The 24,082-nt window shown below is 42.0% G+C and overlaps 1 protein-coding gene across 2 annotated transcripts in view; it reads right to left on the bottom strand.

Moving 5' to 3' along the window:
• Nucleotides 1-24,082, bottom strand: part of LOC124804734 (protein mini spindles) — a 145,235-nt gene that overhangs the window by 76,628 nt on the left and 44,525 nt on the right. For both annotated transcript variants that reach the window (XM_047265027.1, XM_047265028.1), the window contains exons 4-9: nt 19,015-19,221; nt 18,745-18,916; nt 18,516-18,642; nt 16,477-16,697; nt 1,513-1,707; nt 1,240-1,420 (exon numbers count right to left, since the gene is read on the bottom strand). In XM_047265027.1, the coding sequence (XP_047120983.1) occupies nt 1,240-1,420; nt 1,513-1,707; nt 16,477-16,697; nt 18,516-18,642; nt 18,745-18,916; nt 19,015-19,221 (1,103 nt within the window). The remainder of the gene's footprint in view (nt 1-1,239; nt 1,421-1,512; nt 1,708-16,476; nt 16,698-18,515; nt 18,643-18,744; nt 18,917-19,014; nt 19,222-24,082) is intronic.

Genomic DNA, 24,082 nt, shown 5'->3' with positions numbered 1-24,082 from the left:
AACTAGAAATAATGGAGAAAAAAATGAGGACAATTACAGGTTGAATGAGAACAGAAACTTGAAAAACCAATTTTCGTACGTATGACAAGTTCACCAATAACAACTTATTTTGCAATTTATAATGGTTGCAGCAGGGTTCTCAACAGCAGTTAACAATGCCCTTCTATACTACATGAGAAGATTTTGGAGGGGGGGGGGGGGGGGGGGAGGAGGGGGAGAGGGGGGGGGAGGAGGGAGAGAGGGTGGGGGGAGAGGGGGGGAGAGAGAGAGAGAGAGAGAGAGAGAGAGAGAGAGAGAGAGAGAGAGAGAGCGCACACAAACACAACATGTAGAGAAGTATCAAATTTTTCTGGTGTCATGACCAAATCAAATTTGTTTGCCTTACTGAATATCAATTATCCCAAGTATCAGTAGCTTTTACACTTATGGGTCAAATTCAGATATATCAAAGTAATCAGCTCAGTGAAATGATTAGCAGTACCTTCACACTCAACGCAAAACAAAATTTTCAGATGACAGATTTTCTGGTCCATAACGCAATGAATTAATGGTAACAAAATTTTCGGTTTGTTCCCCCTCACCCAAAGTATATTTTATCCATATACTTTAAATTTGTCACAAATATGCCCAAATTAATTACATTGCAATCATTATTGCATAATATTCTGGAGCAATCCATCTTAAGTCACTATGATACTAGTATTGCAAGAGAAGAAAATTACTAAAATTGTGTCTCCGAACAAAGGGGATGTCGTGATTTTCCCCATAAACTTAAACCTTCGATCTCTAGCACAAGTAATGCATTCATGACATGAAATTTTGAACTCCCAATATACCATTTAAAACTGTGCAGACATCAAATATTTAATTAATTGAAAAGCAGAAATAGTTTCAAAAACGAATCTCGTTCACTGAAAAGAATGCTCCTTATTCTTCTATCCGAAATGCTGTGAATTTGAGGGGGACACTTCCACAGTTCCAAAATAAAACTTTTACATTTTCCTGCAACCCAAGTGTATGTGGCTGTATTGCAATTGCCTCTGAATAGCAATATGAAGCTTTCTCGCCACTCTTGTTAAAAAAATTCATTATTAATCTCTATGTATGTCTCTTTTATAACAAATTAAGTGATTTGAAAATTTTATGTTACAATAAGAATAAGTCTTTTTTACATTATCACTACATTTCACATTGTGATAATTCTGGAAAATGAAAATATTGAACATTACAAACAGTTACCTGGGTTATTCAATAGTTTCAATAAAGCTGTAGTATACGCTTTCAGCGGCTTCTTCGTCAGCATCATCGGAGTGCACTTAGTAAAACAACGTGCAAGAAATGATGCAGTTTCAGCTTTGACACTAGGGTTCTTGTTTTCGAGTGCTTCTAAACAATCTTCTTGGATTGCTTCTATAGTCGTCTGAAAATTGGTAATACTGTCATCAACAAGAACAAGAACAACAAGAACTTGGCATACAGTCAGTGGAGGAGGACAACCAGTGGAGTACTCACGCTGACATATATGGCGTCAATTGCCTCCCTCAGTGCAGTCACGACATTCTGCTTCTTTTCCCTGAACTTCTCCAGTATGGTCGGAATGCACTGGCTGGCATAGGGCTGGAAGCGTTTCTTCAAACCATTTGCGAGAGCAGCCAAGCATTTACCTGCCACAGCTATCACCATAACATTTGTATCTTTGCCTACCACCTGCAAATGGAAGGTAAGATTGTTTAAAGTCAAGCCAGCTGTTCAATTACACTACAAAAGTGAAACATTCAGAAAACAATGTGGTAACTGATTTAGATTGAAAGCACCATTTTATTTTGGAAACCTAGCAGAAATAATTACTATGCAACCATTTTTTTCCACTTCTAACACTGGAAATTATTTGTTTATAGCATCTAATTTCCTCTTGTGGATTGTAGTCTCCAATTCTCCCAGAAAGTTCAGCTTGCTTCCTTCCTTACATGAAATTTTGGCATGTTTTAAATGAATAACAATGGCAACTGACTTTTGAACAGCATTATTGATACTATGGTGCTTCACCTTTGGACACTGTGTCAGGGACTTCTGTCCGATTATGATTAGTACATGTGTGTGGGCAGGCTCATCCAAAAATTGTTGCAATTGAAATATTGACGGTAAAGCTGACACCTTTCAAACAGTGCAACAGCAAGTAAACATTAAATTTATATTTTAATGTATTTACATTAGCATTATTTCAAATATTCATACAATTTTGTTCTTTTGGTGTTCTATTTGAATTTTATGAGCATGCTAAAACTTAATTTACTTCTCTACTGATACGGAGTTTTATAGACCCCCATCACCATGTTGTTTTAGCTGATTGCTAGTGACCACAAGCAAACAAGATTCCCAATGTCAAGGTTCTCATTATGCTTTGCCGTAATAATTAAGAAGTAACTTAACGGAATTTTGAAACTGAGCTTTGTAATTAACATCAAGTAAGTATGTAGCGAGCCTCAGGAGATCAACGAAAACAGACGCTGATATTTGCATGTTAGATTCCAAGAATACACAGTCAGTGTCATCACTTCAATGAACTATGATATACGGGATTTAATGGAAAGAATACAGTACAAAGACCACTGTTTTTACATCAAGCAAATTTTTTAATCAACAACGATGAGTGTTAGTTGTTCTGGGGAGACAAAAGAAACGAAAATATGTAATTACAGAATTCAGAGTAAATAAGCAGTCACCTCTGACTCAATAACACTGATTTTTTTGTTTCACAAGTGTAAATGAATTGTTTCAAGAACCTGTAGTTAATGAGAAATATTTGAAGTGTAAAGAAAGGCTATATTGACAACATTTTTTTAAAAATTTGTATCACTTCATTGCTACAAAACAAAAGAAATGTGTCCATGTGTAGAGTCTACTCACCTCTAAATGCAACACAGATAAACAAACCAAAAACCACACAGCAAAATGTTACATCACAGTGAAAACAGAACAATACGTCTCAGACCCCAATATCACATAACCAAAAGCCATAGCCCCAAAAGACAGAAGCATGCACTATCGCGCACAGTAGTTTGATGAAAGCAGAGGTTACACCCTTCTACAAGAAGGTTGGTAGAACTGATCTCCAAAAGAATGATGGGCACTTTTAGCTGCAACAGGCAGAAAACGTGCTTTGTTAGTGCTGCACATTTTAGTGATTTTGATCAAGGTAAACTAAGGCTGCAGTGCTGTTCTTCGGCACACCAGTACAGAAGTGTGCACATAATTAGCTAAGTGAAAAATCCATGCAATATGCTCATTTATTTATTTATAACAGCCGACTTCGGAGTTTTCCCTTGTGTGAGACCACGTATACAAGATCATATGCCAATTCAAAGTTCTAGATTCAAATATTTTACTGTTCGCGTCACTTCTGCATAATCTTTCATTGACTGTATCAATACCCATTTGTATCGTGATACACAGTGTTGCTAAATTTCGAATATTCGCAAGTGCTTAGATAAACTAGTACGGTTATCATCAACTGTAGGCTTAAACTAATCTGTGGTCTTTTAAAATTTTTTTCAGAACAGTAGGCCTACCTTCGATCAAAACAATAATTCTCATATTTCATTGTACAATTATGTGAGAAATAGGTTAGTTTGAGAATTACAACTATATTTTCGTAAGTTACCAGTACAAGTGTCTTTAATATGTAATTTACTTCGAAGCAAAACAACATTTGTGGTTTCCGCTTCAGCCAAAGAATACATCAACTGTGATTTCATTGTATGTCAATGCAAATAAATGTGTGTTTCTGAGAATTTTTGGGAGCTACCATTGTCCTTTGCATAACTATGAGCAAATTGTAGCTAATCAGTATTTGTGATTTAGTTACTGTAGTGGATTTTGTAACTAACATATAGCGTTACATGTAGTTTTCTCTGAAAGAGGAGTAGCCCTATATATTATCTGCATTTATAGTAAATTAACTCTGTTTCAAGTTTTCTAACAACTATAATTAACTTTAATTAACATCAAAATGTTTTAGGAAACTAGAAACTTTTACTACAGGTTTTTGTGTTGCCTTAATAGAAATATCGTTTTTGTGTATCAGCCGCAGTTGTTGTAGGGTATTAGCAACTTTTTAGCTTAGATTAAAAGATAATCAGCAGCCTTAATTTAAAGTTGTTTGTTCACTGCCTTGTAATATATTACACCAGCAAAAATGCAGCCATACTGTGAATGCTGTTCTCAAACATATGTAAGATGGTTGACTTTCGTAAGCTGCTGGAAGTTGCCGTGACTATGGTCAAACAATGGGTAGCTGCTGCGAATCAGTGTGTTGGAATAGCTCCTGAGAGTCGTGCAGCTGTGATACCTATACCAGAGGTATCTTAAGTACTATCTTCATCTGTGGGTGAGCTGTGGCAGCTCGGTTTGCTGGCCTAACTGCTTCTGGCCCCGGTATCAATAGTCACCTCCCTTGTGACTTATCTTTGGTTTTCTTGGTTGAGGTGTGGAGGATCGGTGTGACAGAGAGTTGTGAACAGCACGTGACTGAAGGAGGGCTGGAGCAGCAGTGCCTGGTGCTGGGGTTTCGTTGGGCAGATTTGGGATGGACAATGCATGTACCCAGCCGGATCGCTGAGTGACTTGTCGAAGGTCGGGCAACTGCTAAAGAGGGTGATGAAGATAGCGCTCTGGAGCTCTGGTGATGGGGACGTCCTGTTATTTAAAAAGGAATTAAAAAAATAATTGGTTGGTTGGTTTAAAGGTGGGAGAAGGGACCAAACTACAAAGTAATCGGTCCCTTGTTCCTAATAAAACAATGCCAAAAGTGTGAGAATAAAACAGACGAAACATATAACACAAAACGGAAAAAAGGAAAAGTTACAAGAATGAATGGAAAGCAACGAACACTAAAAGGAACAAAAGAGGACAAGAAAGCAACAGAGACACACTAGAAACAGAAGGGAGTAAAACATGAAAGCAGATTACAGTGGCTGGTCAACCACAAGCATAAAAAGTGAAAGCTAGTCCACTCTGCAACACATTAAAGCCTCCACCCTAAAAGCACTAGGGTGGAGGACAAAGAGGGACGAAGGACATGCGCTAAAACCTACATAAAACTATGAAACCCATTCTCACGCATAAAACGTAAAACTAAAGCTGCTGTGGAGGCATTGTCACCCAACACCAAAGGCAGGGTGCTGGGAAAATTAGAAGTCTGCCGCAGAGTGGCAGGAAGTGGGCAGTCCAGCAAGAGGTGGACGACTGCCATTTGGGAGTCACAGCGACACTGAGGTGGGTCCTCGTGACAGAGTCGGTAACGATGCGTTAGCCACGTATGGCCAATGCGGAGCCGGCAAAGGACAATGGATTCTTTGAGAGAGGCCTGCATGGAAGACTTCCACACATTCATAGTCTCCTTAATGACACACAGTTTTTTGTGTTTGCTGTAATGCCATTCTGTCTCCCAAAGCTGGAAAACCCTGCGGTGTAAGACAGAACGCATGTCAGCTTCGGAGATGCCTATCTCCAAGTGGTTTCCACGTCGCCTGTTTGGCCAGCCTGTCGCTACCAGAGGGTGGCGAGGGTAGCACTGGTTGATAGCTTGTAGGCTGCTCAATGAGTCAGTACACAGGAGAAATGACTCAGCAGAGCATGAGCGGATGTACTCCAGAGCAAGAGATATGGCCGCCAGCTCTGCAGTGAAAACACTGCAGCCAACTGGCAAGGACTGCTGCTCACTATGTCCTCCATGAACATATGCGAAGCCTACATGACCATCAGCCATTGAGCCATCGGTGTAAACTGCTACAGAGCCCCGGAACATGTCAAGAATCTAGAGGAAGGGACAGTGGAGAGCGGCGGGGTTAACGGAGTCCTTAGTGCCATGGAAAAGGTCCAGACGAAGCTATAGCTGAGGCGTACACCATGGAGGCGTACGTAAACAGCCCGCAAGTAGACGTAGTAAAGGAAGGACTCCAGTTCGGAGAGAAGGGGCCGCACGCGAACCACTATCGTTGGCCCTGATCTGGACCGCCGATGCAGGAGATGAACTGCCGCGGGCAGGAAAAGGAAATGGTAATTCGGATGCTCAAGGGGAACTATGAATGTGTGTTGCGCAACTGTCGAACAGTTGCGCATGTCTAATCTGCAGTGGAAGGACACCAGCCTCCACCAGTAAACTGGTCACCGGACTCATCCTGAAAGCTCATGTCGCTAATCGAACCCCACAGTGGTGCACAGGGTCGAGTAAATGCAATGCTGAAGGCGCTGCCGAACCATAAACCACACTCCCATAATCTATTTGGGATTGGACAAGGGCTCTGTAGAGCTGCAGCAGCGTACAGCGATCTGCACCCCCCAATTGGTATTGCTCAGGCAACGGAGGGCATTGAGGCACTGCCAGTCCTAGGAAATGATATGTCTCCACTATAGTGAGCAGATCATCATTAACGTAAAATGCGGGTTCCAGATGAACGGTACGACACTGACAGAAGTACATGACACACGACTTTGTGGCTGAAAACTGGAAGCCGTGGGCTAGAGCCCATGACTGCGCCTTGTGGATGGCTCCCTGGAGGCGCCACTCAGCAACAGTAGTACTGGAACAGCAGTATGAAATGCAGAAGTCGTCTGCATACAGAGGAGGTGAGACTGAGGGCCCGACAGCTGCTGCTAGACAGTTAATGGCGACTAAAAATAGAGACACTCAATACAGAGCCCTGCGAGACTCCATTCTCCTGGATATGGATGGAACTATGGGAGTCACCAACTTGGACACGGAAAGTATGGAGCAACAGGAAGTTTTGGATAAAAATCGGGAGTGGTCCCCGGAGACCACACTCATACAATGTAGCAAGGTTATGATGTCGCCAAGATGTGTCGTATGGTTTACGTTAAGTAAAAAAAAGATGGCAATCAGGTGTTGCCGTCTGGAAAAGGCTGTTTGGATGGCAGACTTAATGGACAGTGGTAGAGCAACCCTGGCGGAAGCCACCCTGACATGGAGCCAGCAAGCCACGTGACTCCAAGACCCAACTCAACTGCCGACATACCATACGTTCCAGCAGCTTACAAAGAACATTGGTGAGGCTGATAGCTATCCACATCAAGCAGGTTATTACCAGTTTTGAGCACTGGGATGTTGGTGCTCTCCTGCCATTACGATGGAAAGACACCAACGCACCAGAGCCGGTTGAAGATGACGAGAAGATGTCGCTTGTAGTCAGATGAGAGATGTTTAATCATCTGGCTTTGGATGCGATCAGGCCCAGGAGCTGTGTCGAGGCAATGTGCAAGGGCACTGAGGAGCTCCCACTCTGTAAATGGGGTGTTATAGGATTCACTGCAGCGTGTAGTGAATGAGAGGACTTGCTCTTCCAGCCACTGCTTGAGTGTGCGAAAGGCTCGGGGGTAATTCTCCAACGCAAAGGCTCGGGTAGAGTGCTCAGCAATCGCATTTGCGTTGGTACATAACTCGTCATTTATGGTAAAACCGGGGACAGCTGTTGCAGCTTGGTACCCAAAAAGACATTTGGTCTTTGCCTAGACTTGGGAAGGTGACTTGTGGCACCCAGTGGTGGAGACGTATCTGTCCCAACATTCCTCCTCCTGTTTGATAAGGTAGTGAACACAGTCATGGAGCCGTTTAAAGGCTGTAAGGTGCTCCAGGGAAGAGTGCCACTTATGACACTGTAGAGCTCACCGACGCTCCTTAATTGCTTCAGCGACTTCCGGTGACCACCAAGGGACTGCCTTATGCCTCGGGCACCCTAAAGAGCGAGGGGTCACGGTTTCTGCCGCAGAAACAATTGTGCTAGTCACCTGCTCAACCATCACATCGATGTTACCGTGTGAGGGAGATTCAGCAGTGACAGCAGAGGTGAAAGTTCTCCATTCCACTTGTTCAAAGGCCATCTGGGCAGGCGTCCATGTGCCTGACGCTGGGGCAGTGACGGGAAGATGGGAAGTGGTCACTACCACACAGGTCATCATGTGCTCTCCAGTGGATACATGGGAGAAGCCCTGGGCCGCAGATTGATAAATCAATAGCCAAGAAACTACAATGAGTCATACTGAAATGTGTGGCAGCCCCAGTATTTAAGAGGCAGAGGTCGAATTGCGACAGTAAAGTTTCGACACCTGCCTCGGCCATTAAGCATACTACCATCCCACAAGGGGGTTATGGGCATTAGAATCTCCCAGAAGTAGGAAAGGTTTAGGGAGTTGATCAGTCAGTACAGCTAATACATTCAGGGGTACTGCACCATCTGGAGGAAGATATACATCGCAGACAGTTATTTCCTGCGTCATCCTTATTCCGACAGCCACAGCTTCAAGAGGGGTTTGAAGGGGCACATGTTCACTACAGACAGAATTTAGGACATAAACGCAAACTCCACCTGACACTCTATTGTAGTCGCTACGGTTCCTGTAATATCCCTTACAGCCGCGGAGGGCAGGGGTCCGCATTGCTGGGAACCAGGTTTCCTGGAGGGCAATGCAGGTAGCAGGTGTAAATCTTAGTTGCCGTAGCTCAGCCAGGAGGTGGAAAAACTGACACAATTCCACTGGAGGATCACATCGTGGGACTGGGAAGGCATGGAACATTCGATGAGGCAGTTTACGCCTCAGAGTCACCTGCTGCCACTGATTTATTGCCTGAGCAGTCTGTATCCATTGTGTCTGATGGTCTGGCAAGATTTAGGTCCTCAGCGGATGCCAAAATCTCCACCCCATCCCCAGCCGCAGAGGTTGTAGGTAGCAGTGGTGTGGGTACCACTGCAATTTCCTTTGTCTTATGAGTTTTCTTTTTGGATTTCTCTTGCTGCTCCTTGGGTTTCTCTGGCTGGGAGGACTTCACTGGCTCAGTCTCCGGGACTGAGGATGAGCGTGAAGCCCTACGACCAGCTGCTTTTGGGCTCTTCAGCCACTGGCAGGTGTCCTCTCCCACTAGAAGAAACCTGGAACCTCCCAAAGTAGGTGGTGCTGGAGCAACCTGTTACCCAGGTTTCAGTGGGTCCTGTCTACTCTGCAGAAAGTACAGGATATGTCATTACCCGTCCACCTGACAGTGGTAGATCTAGGTGTCCTACACAGGGTGGACGGGGACCAGGGAGGACTCAGGGTATTGTACCTATCCCCCAAACCAACAACTTTGAGGTGCTGTCTTTCAATGAAACTCAAACTGAGACTGTAGGATTCACTTCTCTTGTTTTGGGGAAACCTGTTTTGTCTGGTGTCAGGAGGAGGCAAACACAATAGGGTAGGGTCTATTAATTGTCGGCAGTTCAAACATATGGCGAACGATGGTACCCCTTAGGGAAACGGCAGCAAGGGACAGGAAAGGGCATGAAGTGCACTGTGTGCATGCCTTGGGGCCTCATTCAGCATGTTGATACTATTCTGGCAGCCACTGAGGGAAAAGGGTACAACCAATTGCAGAGTGCGGTGCAAGTTGGAGGAACAAATGATGCCTGTCATATGGGCTCCGAGGTCATTCTTGGGTCGTGCCAGCGACTGGCAGAGAAGGTTGAGAAGACCAGCCTTGCACGTGAGGTTTCAACAAGCTCACAATCTGTAGCACTGTCCCCAGAACTGACTGTAGCCCTTTGATTCAGACTCGAGTGGAAGGATTGAACCAGATACTTGGTTTTGAGACAAGCTAGGCTGTGACTTCCTGAACTTGCAGCATAGGGTTGAGAACTGTAGGGTTCCCTAAATATGTCAGGTGCACACTACACATGAGAGGCAGCTACTCTGGTAGCTGACTGTGTGTGGGGTGCACACAATGCGTTTTTAGATTAGGCAACTCTCCATCCGATCCAAGTAACGACAGCTGTAGGAAACCCAGAAATATCGGTTTAAGATCGAAAGAAATGCCTCCCACATGTAAGTATTGAAATCGTAATGGTAGCTGCTCAACCATTCACAACAAAGAGCCAAAGTTTGAAGCACTCGTGAAAAACAGTCAAGCTCGCATAATACCAAGTACAGAAAGCTGGTTGAAACCTGCAAATGATAGCAGTGAGACTTTTGGGGAAAATTTAAGTGTTTATCAAAAGGACAGGCATATGGCAAAAGGAAGTGGTGTATTTATTGCAGCAGACAAGAAGACCAAGGTAGAAATTGAAGCTGTATACGAGATTGTTTGGGCATAAAATACTTATTGGACCCTTCTATCGTCTGTCAGACAACTCCTGATGCACCCAAAAACTAGAGAAAACATGCATTCACTTGTAATAAGTTCCTCAACCATACTGTAATCATTGAAGAAGAATTTACTCATCCAACAATTAATTGGGAAAATTACAGTTTTGTTGGTGGTGGGCATGATAAGACCTACTGTGAAGCAGTATGTAATGCCTCCTCTAAGAACTACCTAGAACATATAGTAGAAACCCCGTTCATGGTGGAAACATATTGGACCTAATGGCAACGAACAGACCTGAGCTATTTGAGGATGTCCACACTGAAACTGGTATCAGTTACCATGACACAGCTGAGGCAATGATGACAGAAGTACAAATGACAACTAAACCAAGCAGAATGATATGTATGTTCAGTAAACTAGATAAAAAGTCAGTGGTGCCATATCTCAGGGAGATACTTTAGACTTCAGCACAGAGAAGGAGCATGTAGAGGAACTATAGCTTCAGTTTGGAAGAATAGTTGACAATGCACTGGATAGATATGTACCCTAGCAGAACAGCTCATAAGGGCAGAAAGAGGGGGGGGGGGGGGGGGGGGGGGGTGGAGAGAGAGAGAACCTGAAACAACTTTGGCTGTCAAGAGAGCAATATATGATGCCTTCAATGACTACCATAGTAGAATGTTGTCACATGACTTAACAAAATCCAAAGAAATTTGAGCCATATGTTAAAGGTTGTTGGTGGCAGCAAAGTTTGTGTTTAAAACCCAGGACAACTGGCCCAATGTAATCCTCATACCACTGAGAAGATCAATGAAGTAAGTACTAGTGTCTGTGGTGTTGAGAAACAGCTGAAATCGTTAAAACTGAACAAAGTTCTGGGCCCTGATGTAATCCCTGTCAGCAGCATCACAATCTGATGTTGAGGTAGCTTCTCTTGTAATCTATCATAGATCCCTTGATCAAAAAACTGTGCCAAGTTCTTGCAAAAAGGCTCAGGTCACACTCGTCTACAAGAAGTGTAGTGGTTCGAGAATTTTGGCATAAATTCTAGAACCACTCGGCCTTCCACAGTCTTGAACACACGATATTTTAGATGTGAGTGGGAGAAAGGAACCCTATCTACTGTGCGTCACCTGTCTGTGTGTGCAGGTCCAAAGTTTATTGTGAAAAGACAGTAGACACAGTGGTCGAAAGGCACCAACAAGTACTTGTCGGTTGCACCATGGAAATTTTAATGAAAGCACATGGCAGAACCAAGGAACATCTGTGGTATTCCGTGCTTTTTTTTTATAACTGTGACTATTGTTAGTGACGAAGAAACAGTGGAGTTGAAAAAAGATTTTTAGTAACTTAACTTGCTAGAGGCAAGACACGAGTACAATTCCTGTATAACAGTCATGGTTATCAAGCCAATTCTGTTGTATACGTAACTTAATTATTTCTAATGCGAGATGAAATGGGTGACTTTCAAGAAGTCTAATGTTTATACTGAAAGTGCGAATTTGTTATTGTGCGTGGAGTCCAAAGATACCGACAGTGTTGCCGAAAGAGCACAGGTTTAGAAGAGAAGGCCTATTAAAAAAGTCATCACAAAACGTTAGAACATGGTGACTGGCGTGAAAGGACAGAAGAAAATGGGAATTTTGGGACAACAATGAGATAAGAAGATATCACGTGTTGGCACAGAAACCAAGCATAATGAGACAAAAGAATCATTCCAAGAAATTGAATTAAGCCCAAAGTATCAGATGGAGAAAATTTGTGAATGTAAAAAAGGAGAACACGTAAGAAAGTCACAATGTTAAAAAACGGGGAGAAGATCTCAACATATTACATTAAGAAGAGATATGCCTAGAACAATTTTACCAAGAAGATCAAGTGCGGTGAATATACAGCTCTCACACACATTGTGGGGACGCAGACGCGGTAACCAACCTACATCCACTGCCGCCAGCAAAAGCTTCTGTTCAACAGTGCTGACCTGCCGCCACATTTACCCACCTATGCAGCAAGAATTCTACACCGGGCGGACGCGAAATAAAAACGCTATTACTCTAGTAAAAAGTGTTACAAAATATTGTGGGGTGAACTTTTACTGTTTAATTGGTATAATTAAAATTAATATTAAATGCTTACATGACTTAAGGCCCATAGAAGCGAGGACAATATACAGTAAACTGGAGAGGTGTCAGAACCGGCCATGGCTATGAGAATTTCTAAAGAAGGTCCTGACTAGTCTGAATTAGTAAATCAAATCAAATGTCAAGAGTATACAATTAGGCGTAATGAATTCTCGATTAGATGATCAAAGTAAAACTTTAAATGCTAAGTTAAATGACCAAAGATAGCAGTCAAATGCTCAGAATGAAACTCTAAGGAAAGAAATAGGTTTGATACATTCTAGTTTAAATGCTCAGAGTGAAGTTCTAAATAATCAGAGTTAAACCTTGAATAAAAAGTCAGTAGAAACAAATCTAGTTTTGTTAAATGCCAAAATTGACGCAAAGAGCAAAGAATTTAGTAATCTATGCGAAGGCATGGATGTTTTGAAGACTGAATTTGACACCCCAAACAGTAGAGTACAGGATTTGAAATTAGACTTAAAGAAGGAATCGACCAATTCCTAGGATATTCATGCAAATCAACTGTTCATTGACTAATCAGAAACAGAATGATCAATTTCCGAGTCTGGGGGGGGGGGGGGATTTCAGAGTCGGGGGGGGGGGGGGGGGGGGGGAAGGAGTAGAAGAAGAATTTGATATTGAGGAAAAATGTAATATGGTCGAATCCGAAAGTAATGAAAAGTTGGGATCATGTTGTAATGTTAAGTTTAATGCTGTAAAACAGGGATTGAATACTTTAAAGGAGAGCGGCGATAAGCATAGCGAATTAATGCCCATCATCCAGTCGCAAATTACAGGTGTAAGTACGCGAGTGGCTAATGTAGAAAGAAGCTTCCAAGAGAAGATAGCAAACTCTGATATAGTAAATATAAGTAGTTTGAAGGAACAAGGAAAAGGGATTATAGATCGTAAAGTCACCGAGAGAATGACATCTGAGAATGTGTCGCCTATTGTTTCCCCCGCCTATTTAAACAGAGTGATATCTAGATGACAAACTGAATGGGAGACTATATTTCTGGAAAAATATAGTATCAGGTGAATATTTGAACAACTGTTATACTGTAGCATATAGATTTTCTATTTTGTATAGAATATTTTATACCTTTTATGAAATGTTATGTAAATGGGAGAGTTTGTATCAATTTTGAAAGGGAGTAGGTATTGTAAAGCATGATTTATACTAATCGATAAATCATGGTGAACGTCGTATAGCCTAAGTAAACATCATCTACTGAATAGTACATCCAGACATGGTATCTATTACAGGTATACAAGTTTATGAGTAGAGGAAGACTCTAGGGAGAGGATGATGTATTGAAAGAAATGAAAGCAAAGTGTAAAATAGATTTACATCTTTACCAGATAATATTTAATCATAGTATACATATGAACATATGCTAGGGTAATGAACTGTGAGGCCTACTTAGACAAGATAAGGGAGCGTACTCAGCATTTGCTAAATATATAGGGCAAGCGTACCTACAAGGAGATAGGACGACTTGTTGCCTGAAAAATAGGGATGTTGCCTACCTACCAGAATGGAAAGAGGAGTGCACTGATATGGTCAACGAACAAGTAAGGTACAGTTACTGTTCCTAGAGGAAAGGGACAGTATCATGGCAGAAGTCACATTTTATAGGGATTATTCTGGCAAGTTTGAATTCTATGCACAACTAGCATTATTACATTTCATGGAAGTTTACAAGTGTCAAAAGAAGACTTTCATTTTGCCGAGAGTTCCTCCAAACTACACAGAAATACTACATTTAGTACATACTTAGAAAAAGTAGTACAAAAGGTGAGAACAGAAAGTAGATTACTCATGTGTCAAACAACTGAAATTTACAATTGAAAAGAAAAGAAATGTATACTGTTGAAATATGAATTATTACGTGTGATAATGTACATTAATGCTTGTATAAAATATCATGTGTTTGATCTGGGGGGGGGGGGGGGATAATGTAGTGCTTCGAGAATTTCAGGGTGAATTCTAGAACCACTTAGCCTTTCACCATCTCAAACACACGATACTTTACATGTGAGTGGGAGAAAGGAACCCATCTACTGCGCGTCACTTGTCTTGTGTGTGCAGGTCCGAAGTTTATCGTGAGAAGACTGTAGACACGGTGGTCGAACGGCACTGACAAGTGCTTGTCGGTCATGCCATGGAAGCTGTAATGAAAGCACACGGCAAAACCAAGAAACTTCTGTGGTATTCTGTGCTTTTTCATAACTGTGACTATTGTTAGTGATGAAGAAACAGTGGAGCTGAAAAAAGATTTTTAGTAACTTTTAACTTTAACTTGCTAGAAGCACGACGTGTATGATTCCTGTATAATAGGGATGTGGTTATCAAGCCAACTCTGCTGTAAATGTAACTTAATTGTTTCTAACGTGAGACGATACGGGTGACTTACAAGAAGTCAGTTGTTTATGTGAGAATTGTGAATTCTGTTCTTTGTGGAATTAAAATATACCAATAGTTGTTGAAAAGTTTTCTTCGAGTACCTCATTATTTCACGAGAGAGAGAGAGAGAGAGAGAGAGAGAGAGAGAGAGAGAGAGAGAGAGAGAGAGTCTTAAAGGTTCCTGTGACTAGCATCATTCTTCAGAAGAAGTAGTTTATAGAGATTCCAGAAGCCGGCTACCCACAGAAGATCGGCTGATCGGCTGTGGGGAGCTTGCACATACACTTCACACACTCTTAGCCATCAAAAACGTTAGAGAAGGTAGTAGAAGTGATCCACAAAAGTACTGTCCAATATCCTTGACATCAATTTGTTGTAGAATCTTAGAACATATTCTGAGCTCAAAATGAGGTATCTTGAACAAAATGACCTCAATGCCAACCAACACGGTTTTCGAAAATGTCTATCATGTGAAATCTAACTTGCGCTTTTCTCACATGACATACTGAAAGCGTTGGATCAAGGCAGGTGCAGGAAAGCATTTGACTCAATACTGCACTTATTGTTGACGGTACAATCATATGGAGTATGAAGTGAAATTTGTGACTGGATTGAGGACTTTTGGTATGGAGAACACAGCATATTATCTTGGATGGAGAGTCATTGTCAGATGTAGAAGTAACTTAGGGTGTACCCCAGAGAAGTGTGCTGGGATCCTTGCTGTTCATGTTGTGTGTATGACCTTGCATGACAATATTAACAATATTAATAGTAACCTACAACTTTTTGCAGATGAGGCAGTTACCTAAAATGAAGAAATGTCTTAAAAAAGCTGCATTAATATTCAGTCAGATCTTGGTAATATTTCAAATTGATGCAAAGATTGGCCAACTAGCTCCATATGTTCAGAAACGTAAAATTGGGCATTTCACGAAGTCAAAAACTGTAGTATCCTGTGACTGTAATATCTATGAGTCACTGTTGCAATCTGTCAATTCATACAAATACTTGGGTGTAACACTTTGTAGGGATATGAAGTGGAATGACCACATACACTAAGTTGTGGATAAAGCAGGTGGCAGACTTAGATTTACTGGCAGGATACTGGAGTAGTTCAATCCGTCTACTAAGGATATTGCTTACAAATCATTCTAGAATATTGTTCAACTGTGTGGAACTTGTACCAAATAAGACTAACAGAGGCTCTGAATGTATACAGAGAAGGGCAACACGATTGGTTACAGGTTTGTTTGACCAATGGGAGAGTGTCAGAGGTGGTGATAAAACTGAACTGGAAGACTCTCAGACAGACGTAAGCAATCCTGAGAAAGTCTGTTGAAGTGTCAAGAACCGGCGTTAAATGATGACTCTAGGAACATACTACAACACCCTGCACGTTTCTCACATAGGGATTCTGAGGACAAGGTTAGAGTAATTACAGAGTGCACACTGGCAATCTCTCTCTTCCCACGTCCCATATGTGAATGGAATGGGAATAAACCCTAACAACTAGCACTATGAGAGATACCCTCTGCCATGCACTTCACAGAAGTTTGCAGAATACAGATATAGTTGTAGATTTGGTGTGGGAGATGTAGAGCTGGTGCTTGCAGGGTGGCCAGCAATTTCAATTTAAGACAATGAGCTGTTATAAAGGGCAAAAGACAATGTAAACATTTTTGTGCAAGTCAGTCAATGAACAATTTTTACATACACAGGTTTGCAAAACACTTGGGCTCTCATGTATTAAAAGTTTTAATTCACAATTAAATTTAAAAGCCTTTCCCAGAGACTGAACCATACAGCGACAGTACCTTTTTTAAACTGCGGACGAGGTCACCATAGTCACCATTTTCTAGTTTAGGCGTTTGCAGTAACTGCTCCAGACTGTCGACAGCCTCTTTTCGTTCTTGCCACTTCACTGCCTCTAATTTTTCATAAAAATCTTTTGGTAACTTTGATAAAATATCTACGGGTTCCATCAGATCGTAAGGATCTACTTCAGGTGCAGCTCCATCTTCTTCGTCCTCTTCTCCTGTAACAGCAGGGGAACATAATCTCCCAGGACAACATTAAAGCAAAATAGAAGTTGTATGTACATAAGAAGTAATTAGCTGTTTATTCCACATATAAAATTTATTTTACAGAATTCAAAGCGTAGCATCTTGAAATAAACATGAAACTTGCAGAAAATTATAAATGGTATGTGATCACCATCACTGTAGCGTGATTTGAATAACCTTCTGAACAATACATTAATCAAAATCTAAGAATAATGCTGTACAATCTGGATTTCAATACCACAGATTATAGCCTTTATTATTATGCATACTGCCAAAAAAGAAGCTTAAATCATTTTATAATAATTTATTATGTCAACTATCACTTAGGTGCACAAAGAATATTCAAAATACTGGTTTTGACAAACAGATGGCATCTTCAAATGTGTTTAATCTACAAAATCATGTCACAATGTGATGTACATTCACTGAGACATTAAATTAATGACCTCAAGGTGTTCAAAGTGCTTAACTATATTTGTTTATCTGTACAAAGCTTTCTGTGGATTAAGCACATCTGAAGACGGCAAATACTTCCCGAACTCAATTAAAATATTTTTTATGCAAGGTGCAGAACACACACATAAAAGAATGTTTTAATTAGGCAAGCTTTCGGAGTCAGTGGCTGCTCTTTCAGGCAGAAAGGTTGAAGTGGAAGGAAAAGGGCTGAAGGAAAATGACTAGACAGATCCTCTCCAGTCTTTTCTCTTCACCCCTCTTCCTTCCCCTTCAGTCCTTCTGCCTGAAGGAGCTACTGGCTCCAAACGTTTGCCCAATTACAGTCTTCTTTTATGAGTGTGTTCTGCCACCTCTTGGTGAGCAGATTTTTTTATCCATCGAATTAAATTATTTTGTCCATCCAATTAAATTATTTTGTCCATCCAATTAAATTATTTTGTCCATCCAATTAAATTATTTTGTCCATCCAATTAAATTATTTTGTCCATCCAATTAAATTATTTTGTCCATCCAATTAAATTATTTTGTCCATCCAATTAAATTATTTTGTCCATCCAATTAAATTATTTTGTCCATCCAATTAAATTATTTTGTCGAGAATTGGAAAAACAAAATATTTAGCTTCACACTGATCTGGTAACACGGAGATTATCTCTTTCAGATCACAGATTACAGATACTGCACACGTCTTTTAGCGCATTACCTTGAATGAACCAGCTGCTCCTACAACATAGGCCTTCGTCGCTGGCATTTGCTATTTTGCCGATACCCGATTCATGGGCATGAGGTCGTGGTCCAAGCCATAATTCTACGTCCAATATTTCGTCTCCCACTACAGGAGACTTCATCAGAGGCTTTAATGACTGAGAAAACTGTTCCAGACTCCAAACAAGCTCAACAAACCAAGCTGTTTATATGTATCCATGGAACAGTAGGTCTGTGATGTCATCAGACTGCTGTCTGACAAATTCGAAAGCAGAAAGATAATTTCAACAGAAAAGGAAGAGGATTGAAATTAGACAAGTTGTGGACTCTTGTGCTAAATAAAACAAAGAGTGCCAACTCTCCCCCTGTACAAGCTCCACAGCACCTGCTGGCGTGACTCCACGATCTTAGGCAGCAGTCTGATGATGTGTGGATACAAATAAACAGTTTGGCTTGTTGAGCTTGTATCAAGTCTAACAGCTGTCCAAGTTGCTAAAGCCTCTGATGAAGTCTCCAGCAGTGGCACAAGAAACATTAGGCAGAGAATTATGCCCTGGACCATGGCCTTATCATACCGGCAACATCAGCAGCTGTCAATCGCCACCACACAAAATAAAACAAAACCTTACCTATGTCGTCACCTGCCGCCATTTCAGCAGCTAGCTTTGCTTGCTTCTGCTGCTGAGATCTCAGATAACGAGTTGGAGCCACCTTCATCCCTTTCACTTTTTCGAACTCTGTTTCCAATTCAGTGACCTGAGTGCAACAAGACAAAATATTTTATTCATATTAACTCGCACCATTGTCCTCAGCACCTAGAAAACCAACCTCTAGGATGCAATTACTGCACAAACTAACCTGGACAGGTTTCAGTGCCGTAAGCTGTGGTTTCAGCGCAGCACCAATCCACCTGTACATCTCGATAACTAATGCTTTGCCCTCATCTCTGACCGTTTTATCCCTGTCTTCCAACAAAACTGGTATTTTCTTCACCAATGGCTTTATGTTTATAACTTTAATACCAAATTCTCTGAAAATGAAACAATGCAAAAAACAGTGTGTTAAGGTACCACACACAACATCAACTATTTTCTACTACAGATCACTTCAAATTGTTGCTCTAGATACCTAAGAGCTTCCGTCATAGCTGCAACACAAGCCGCCACAGTTTTGGGGTTTTTATGTTCCATTCCTTTCAGTAGTTCCTCTTGAACAGCTTCACATTTTTCTATTTCTATGTACATCAGAGTAATCTGGACCGCTAACTCCTTTGTCTTTGTCTTGGGAGCAGCTATGCATTTAGTCACAATACCAGCCATAACCTCACCAACAGTCCTGAAAACAAGAGCTCGAGCTTTACATACTTTCTTTTTCCTCATACAAATAATAACTGTTTTAAGGAAAAGAACCTTCAAGAATGCCAACAATTGCTAAAAAAAAACACAGTGACAGCCAATTGTCAGTGGTGTTTTGGCTCAGACAAACATCAACAAAGCTCCCTACAAGCTTAATGAAATTTAGTTCAATTAAATCAGCTGATATTGAGAGAATTAGATTAGGAAGTCAGATATGAAATAAAAAAGGAGAAAGCAGAAGGAATAGGAAAGAATTACCAACAGTTCAAACTACAAATGATCAGTGGGTTTCAGGGGGAGGAGAGGAAGGGCAGAAGACTTAAGAAATTACAACTGACCAGCAGTTCAGGGGAATAGAAAAGAAAGAAGGTACCCAATGAATTAACAACGAACTGGACCAAAAAAACTAGACTGAAGAAAGAAGAGAGCAAGAAGTCATTCAGTACAACTACAAATCTGTTTCCAGAATGGAATTTTCACTCTGCAGCGGAGTGTACACTGATATGAAACTTCCTGGCAGATTAAAACTGTGTGCCGGACCGAGACTCAAACTCAGGACCTTTGCCTTTCGTGGGCAAGGCAAAGGCCCCGAGTTTGAGTCTCGGTCCGGCACACAGTTTTAATCTGCCAGGAAGTTTCAATGAACCTGTTTCATTTGCAAAACAATTTGTACCAGTGACTGAAAAGTCAATCTATTGCAAGACCTGCAATCTCAATGGAAACAACCACTCAAGCATCACAAACCTCAATAGGACCTGCAACAACCCCACAAGGATCATTAACATCTCACCAACAGCAACCACAACCACTTTAGCATTAGCACCAAACTCCGCTGCAACATGTGGTGGTTCCACATGCCCAGTTGGGAGGAACATGAGACAGCAAAGGACAGCAAAGTCATCCGAAGGATGATTTTTCTTTTAAGGGGAAAAGGAGTAAACTGTGTGGTCATCAGTCCCTTTTTCCTTAGGCACACAATTCTCTGATTAAAACTGTACCCCAAAGCAATTCTATCGCTGGAAATCTGGGGAAGGAACAAAATGTTTGAAGACTAAGTGCGTAACCACGCTGACGAGAAAACTAAAGAAGCAAACCTGAAGTGAAAACATGAACTAACAGTGGAAAAAAGTGGCAGTAATTTCCACTAATGCTGGAATGAAGATTTTTCACCAAAATGTTCAGTCCCTATATAACAAAGTCGATGATTTAAACATACTGATGTTACATGAACTGAAAGATATTTCTGTATTGTTTCTTTCTGAGCACTGTTTTGATGAAACCTTAATAAAATCAGTCTCCATACAAAATTTCTTGCTGGTTGACTATTACTGTAGACTAGGCAGCCACTATGGAGGAGTAGTCATATTTGGCGAGGATGATATAGAAGTTTCTAATATAGGTAATACTACCCACCAAAGTTGTGAAATAGACTTCGAGATGGCAGTGATACAAGTTAAAAAATTAAAATTGATAATGGCTTCAGTATACTGTTCCCCATCAGGAAAATTTGAGCTATTTCTAAGAAAAAATGGAATGGTTCCTAAATAAATTAACCGCAACAAGAAATTTTATAATTTGTGGCAAGTTTAACACAGGCCCCCTCAGTAATAGTAAACAGAGAGCCACTCTACTCGACTCATCGAATCAATCCATCCTACTGTCACAGTAAATCTTGCGATGAGAGTAACACCAACCAGTCAGACAGACTTGGATTACATCATGACTGATAAATAGAAATTTAAGTGGTCTGTAAAAGTCTTTAATACAGGAAGTATTTGATACAGGTTTCAGTGACCATAAAGTTTTAATAAAGACCGTCACCACTGATGGAGGACAGCCCAACAGCAACGTATTTACAATAAAATGTACAAATTTCTGTCAAGAAATCATTGTGCAGTAATGAATTTGGAGCGTTATGAAGATTGGTCTGTGGTCTATGAAAAGCAAAGTCTGAATACAAAATTCAACACATTTCCACAAAAACTGATAAAGTAATCAGGTTTCTGGCCATTATTCGCGTCTTTCTACCACAATATTTCAACTGCGTGACTTTTAGTTTTCCTTTAGGTGCTGTCCGATATTGAGTCCAGTGTGGAACATATCCAGTATTTATGCCTATGTTGTGCTAGGCACACCAACTGCACTCCATGCCATGTTGTGCTGTCTGTGGTACAGACTGACCAATAGCAGCCACTGTAATGCTTTCTTCTAGCCATGACGGTTCCAAATGCTACTACAGATAATAACCACAGAGTATGTATACGCAATCTTGCTGTGCGAAGTTCTGGATGATGTCCAACTCATGCTGGACATTTTATCTACTGATTGGCATCACTTAAGCTCTCCTGTGATCTACGACATTCTGCCCTGTCAGGCATTCTGTCCGAGGTCCGTGCCCACAAAGAGCAGCTGCAGTGATATTTTCAGGGTGAAGGTGTTCAAACTGCTGCTTGAGACTCTGTAGAACATTCTCACATATTGGGTCTGTTGCCTGATGTACCATTTTATGTGTGTCCTTTGTTACATGTATTGGGCACTTTTTTCTAACCACCTTCATACTTATGTCCCCTGGGGTCTTGATGTTGCCTCCGTTGCGTTTTCAAAATATCAAGTGCCGATGTCCAGGCAGAGCTCAGTTGGAAACTTGTTGCAATTAAGGAGACACACTGTCGTCTTAATCTCACTGGATTCTTTGATAAACACTGTCCCACTATCTCGACATTTCTGTTAGAATCTTGGCATCATTACAGTGTACAAAATGATTGAGTTCTGAACAATGTTCAGCAATTGCTGACTTTGTCGCCCATCCCAGTCTGGCATGCCTTTGGTGTTCTTTGCAACTGATGTCAACAGTCCTAGTCGTCTAGCCGACGTATGCCGTAATTACATTCACAAGGTATGTTTTTTTTTTAAGGGCGCACAACTTCAATGGTCATTAGTGCCCAGACTACGTTAGGAATGCACCACGAGGCACAAGTTTAAAACAGCAACTAAAAGGGAAAACACGATAAAAGACAGATTGACAGGCATAGGATTAAAAAAACAGCATAATCAAATGTCAGACAGGTTTGTCAAGTTGATAAAACGAAGAACGCGAGCAGCTGCTCCTGGGTCATCCGCTAAAATGGCATCTAGAGTACATGGCAGGCCAAGATCAAGACGCAGTGTATTAAAATCCGGACAGGACGTTAAAATGTGGCGGACCGTCAGAAATTGCCCACATGGGCAGAACGGCGCCGGCGCAGCCGTCAGCAGATGGCGATGGCTGAACCGGCAGTGTCCCAATTCTTAACCGGGCCAAAATGACCTTCTCCCGCCGAGAAGGGCGTGAGGAGGACGTCCAAGCCACGGGAAGAGGTTTCAAGGCCCGAAGCTTGTTGTCCGTAAGTGCAGCCCAATCGGCATGCCACAGCGATAAAATGCGCCGACAAATGACCCTGCTACAATCTGATGAAGGGGTCCGAGGCTGGAGGACCACAGCCTTGGCCGCGGCATCTGTAGCTTCGTTCCCAGGGATACCGACATGGCCAGGAACCCACATAAAGCTAACCGGAGAACCGTCGTCCACTAGCTGCTGAAGAGAGCGTTGGATCTGGTGCACGAAAGGGTGAACCGGATACGGATCACTGAGGCTCTGGATGGCACTCAGGGAATCGGAGCAGATGACATAAGCAGAATGCCGGTGGCGGCAGATGTAAAGAACAGCCTGGTAGAGGGCAAAGAGCTCAGCTGTGACGACCGAACAATGGTCACGGAGCCGGTATTTGAAACTTTGTGCCCCGACAATAAAAGAACACCCAACCCCGTCATTGGTCTCAGAGCCATCATATTAATGAACTTCGAACGAAGTTCGACAAAACGGGAATGGTATACCGAACCGGGGGTAACCTCCTTTGGGAGCAAGCTGAGGTCAAGGCGAACGCGAACCTGAGGCTGGAGCCAAGGTGGCGTGTGGCTCTCGCCCACTCTAAAGGTTGCAGGGAGTGAAAAATCAAGGTGTTGAAAGAGGTGACGAAAGCGAAACCCTAGGGGGTAGCAGGGCAGAGACATACAACCCGAATTGACGGTCGAGAGAGTCATCAAAAAAGGAACGATAAGACAGGTGGTCGGGCATTGACAGTAGCCGACAGGCATACCGACAAAGCAGTATATCGCGCCGGTAGGTGAGAAGCAATTCACCGGCTTCAGCATGAAGACTCTCGACGGGACTAGCATAAAACGCTCCGATCGCAAGACATAAACCCCGATGTTGTATGGAGTTGAGGTGGCGTAAGATGGACGGCCGTGCAGCGGAGAATACGAAGCTCCCATAATCCAGCTTGGAGCGGACGATCGACTGATATAGGCGAAGTAGGTCAGTTCAATCCGCTCCCCACGACATACCACTGAGAACACGGAGGACATTTAGAGAACGGGTACAACGGGCAGTCAAATATGACATGTGGAGACCAGCTAAGTTTCCTGTCGAATGTAAGGCCTAAAAATTTTGTTGTCTCCACGAATGGGAGAGCAACGGGACTGAGTCGGAAGGACAGTGGGAGAAACTCTTTGAAGCGCCAGAAGTTAATACAGACCGTTTTCTCGGCAGAAAAACGGAAGCCATTGGCGACACTCCAGGAGTAAAGACAGTGAAGAGAACGCTGAAGACAGCGCTCCAGGAAACATGTACACTGCGCGCTGCAATAGATGGTAAAATCGTCCACGAAAAGGGAGCCTGATACATCAGCTGGGAGGCAATCCATTATTGGATTGATCGCTATGGCGAAGAGAGCGACACTCAAAACTGAGTCCTGTGGCACCCCATTCTCCTGGCGAAAGGTGTCGGACAGGACAGAACCCAC

The sequence above is a fragment of the Schistocerca piceifrons genome, chromosome 7, assembly GCF_021461385.2.
Source record: "Schistocerca piceifrons isolate TAMUIC-IGC-003096 chromosome 7, iqSchPice1.1, whole genome shotgun sequence".
Lineage (NCBI taxonomy): Eukaryota > Metazoa > Arthropoda > Insecta > Orthoptera > Acrididae > Schistocerca > Schistocerca piceifrons.
The sequence above is the reverse complement of the archived record's forward strand: the minus strand, read 5'-3'. Positions and strand labels throughout refer to the sequence as shown.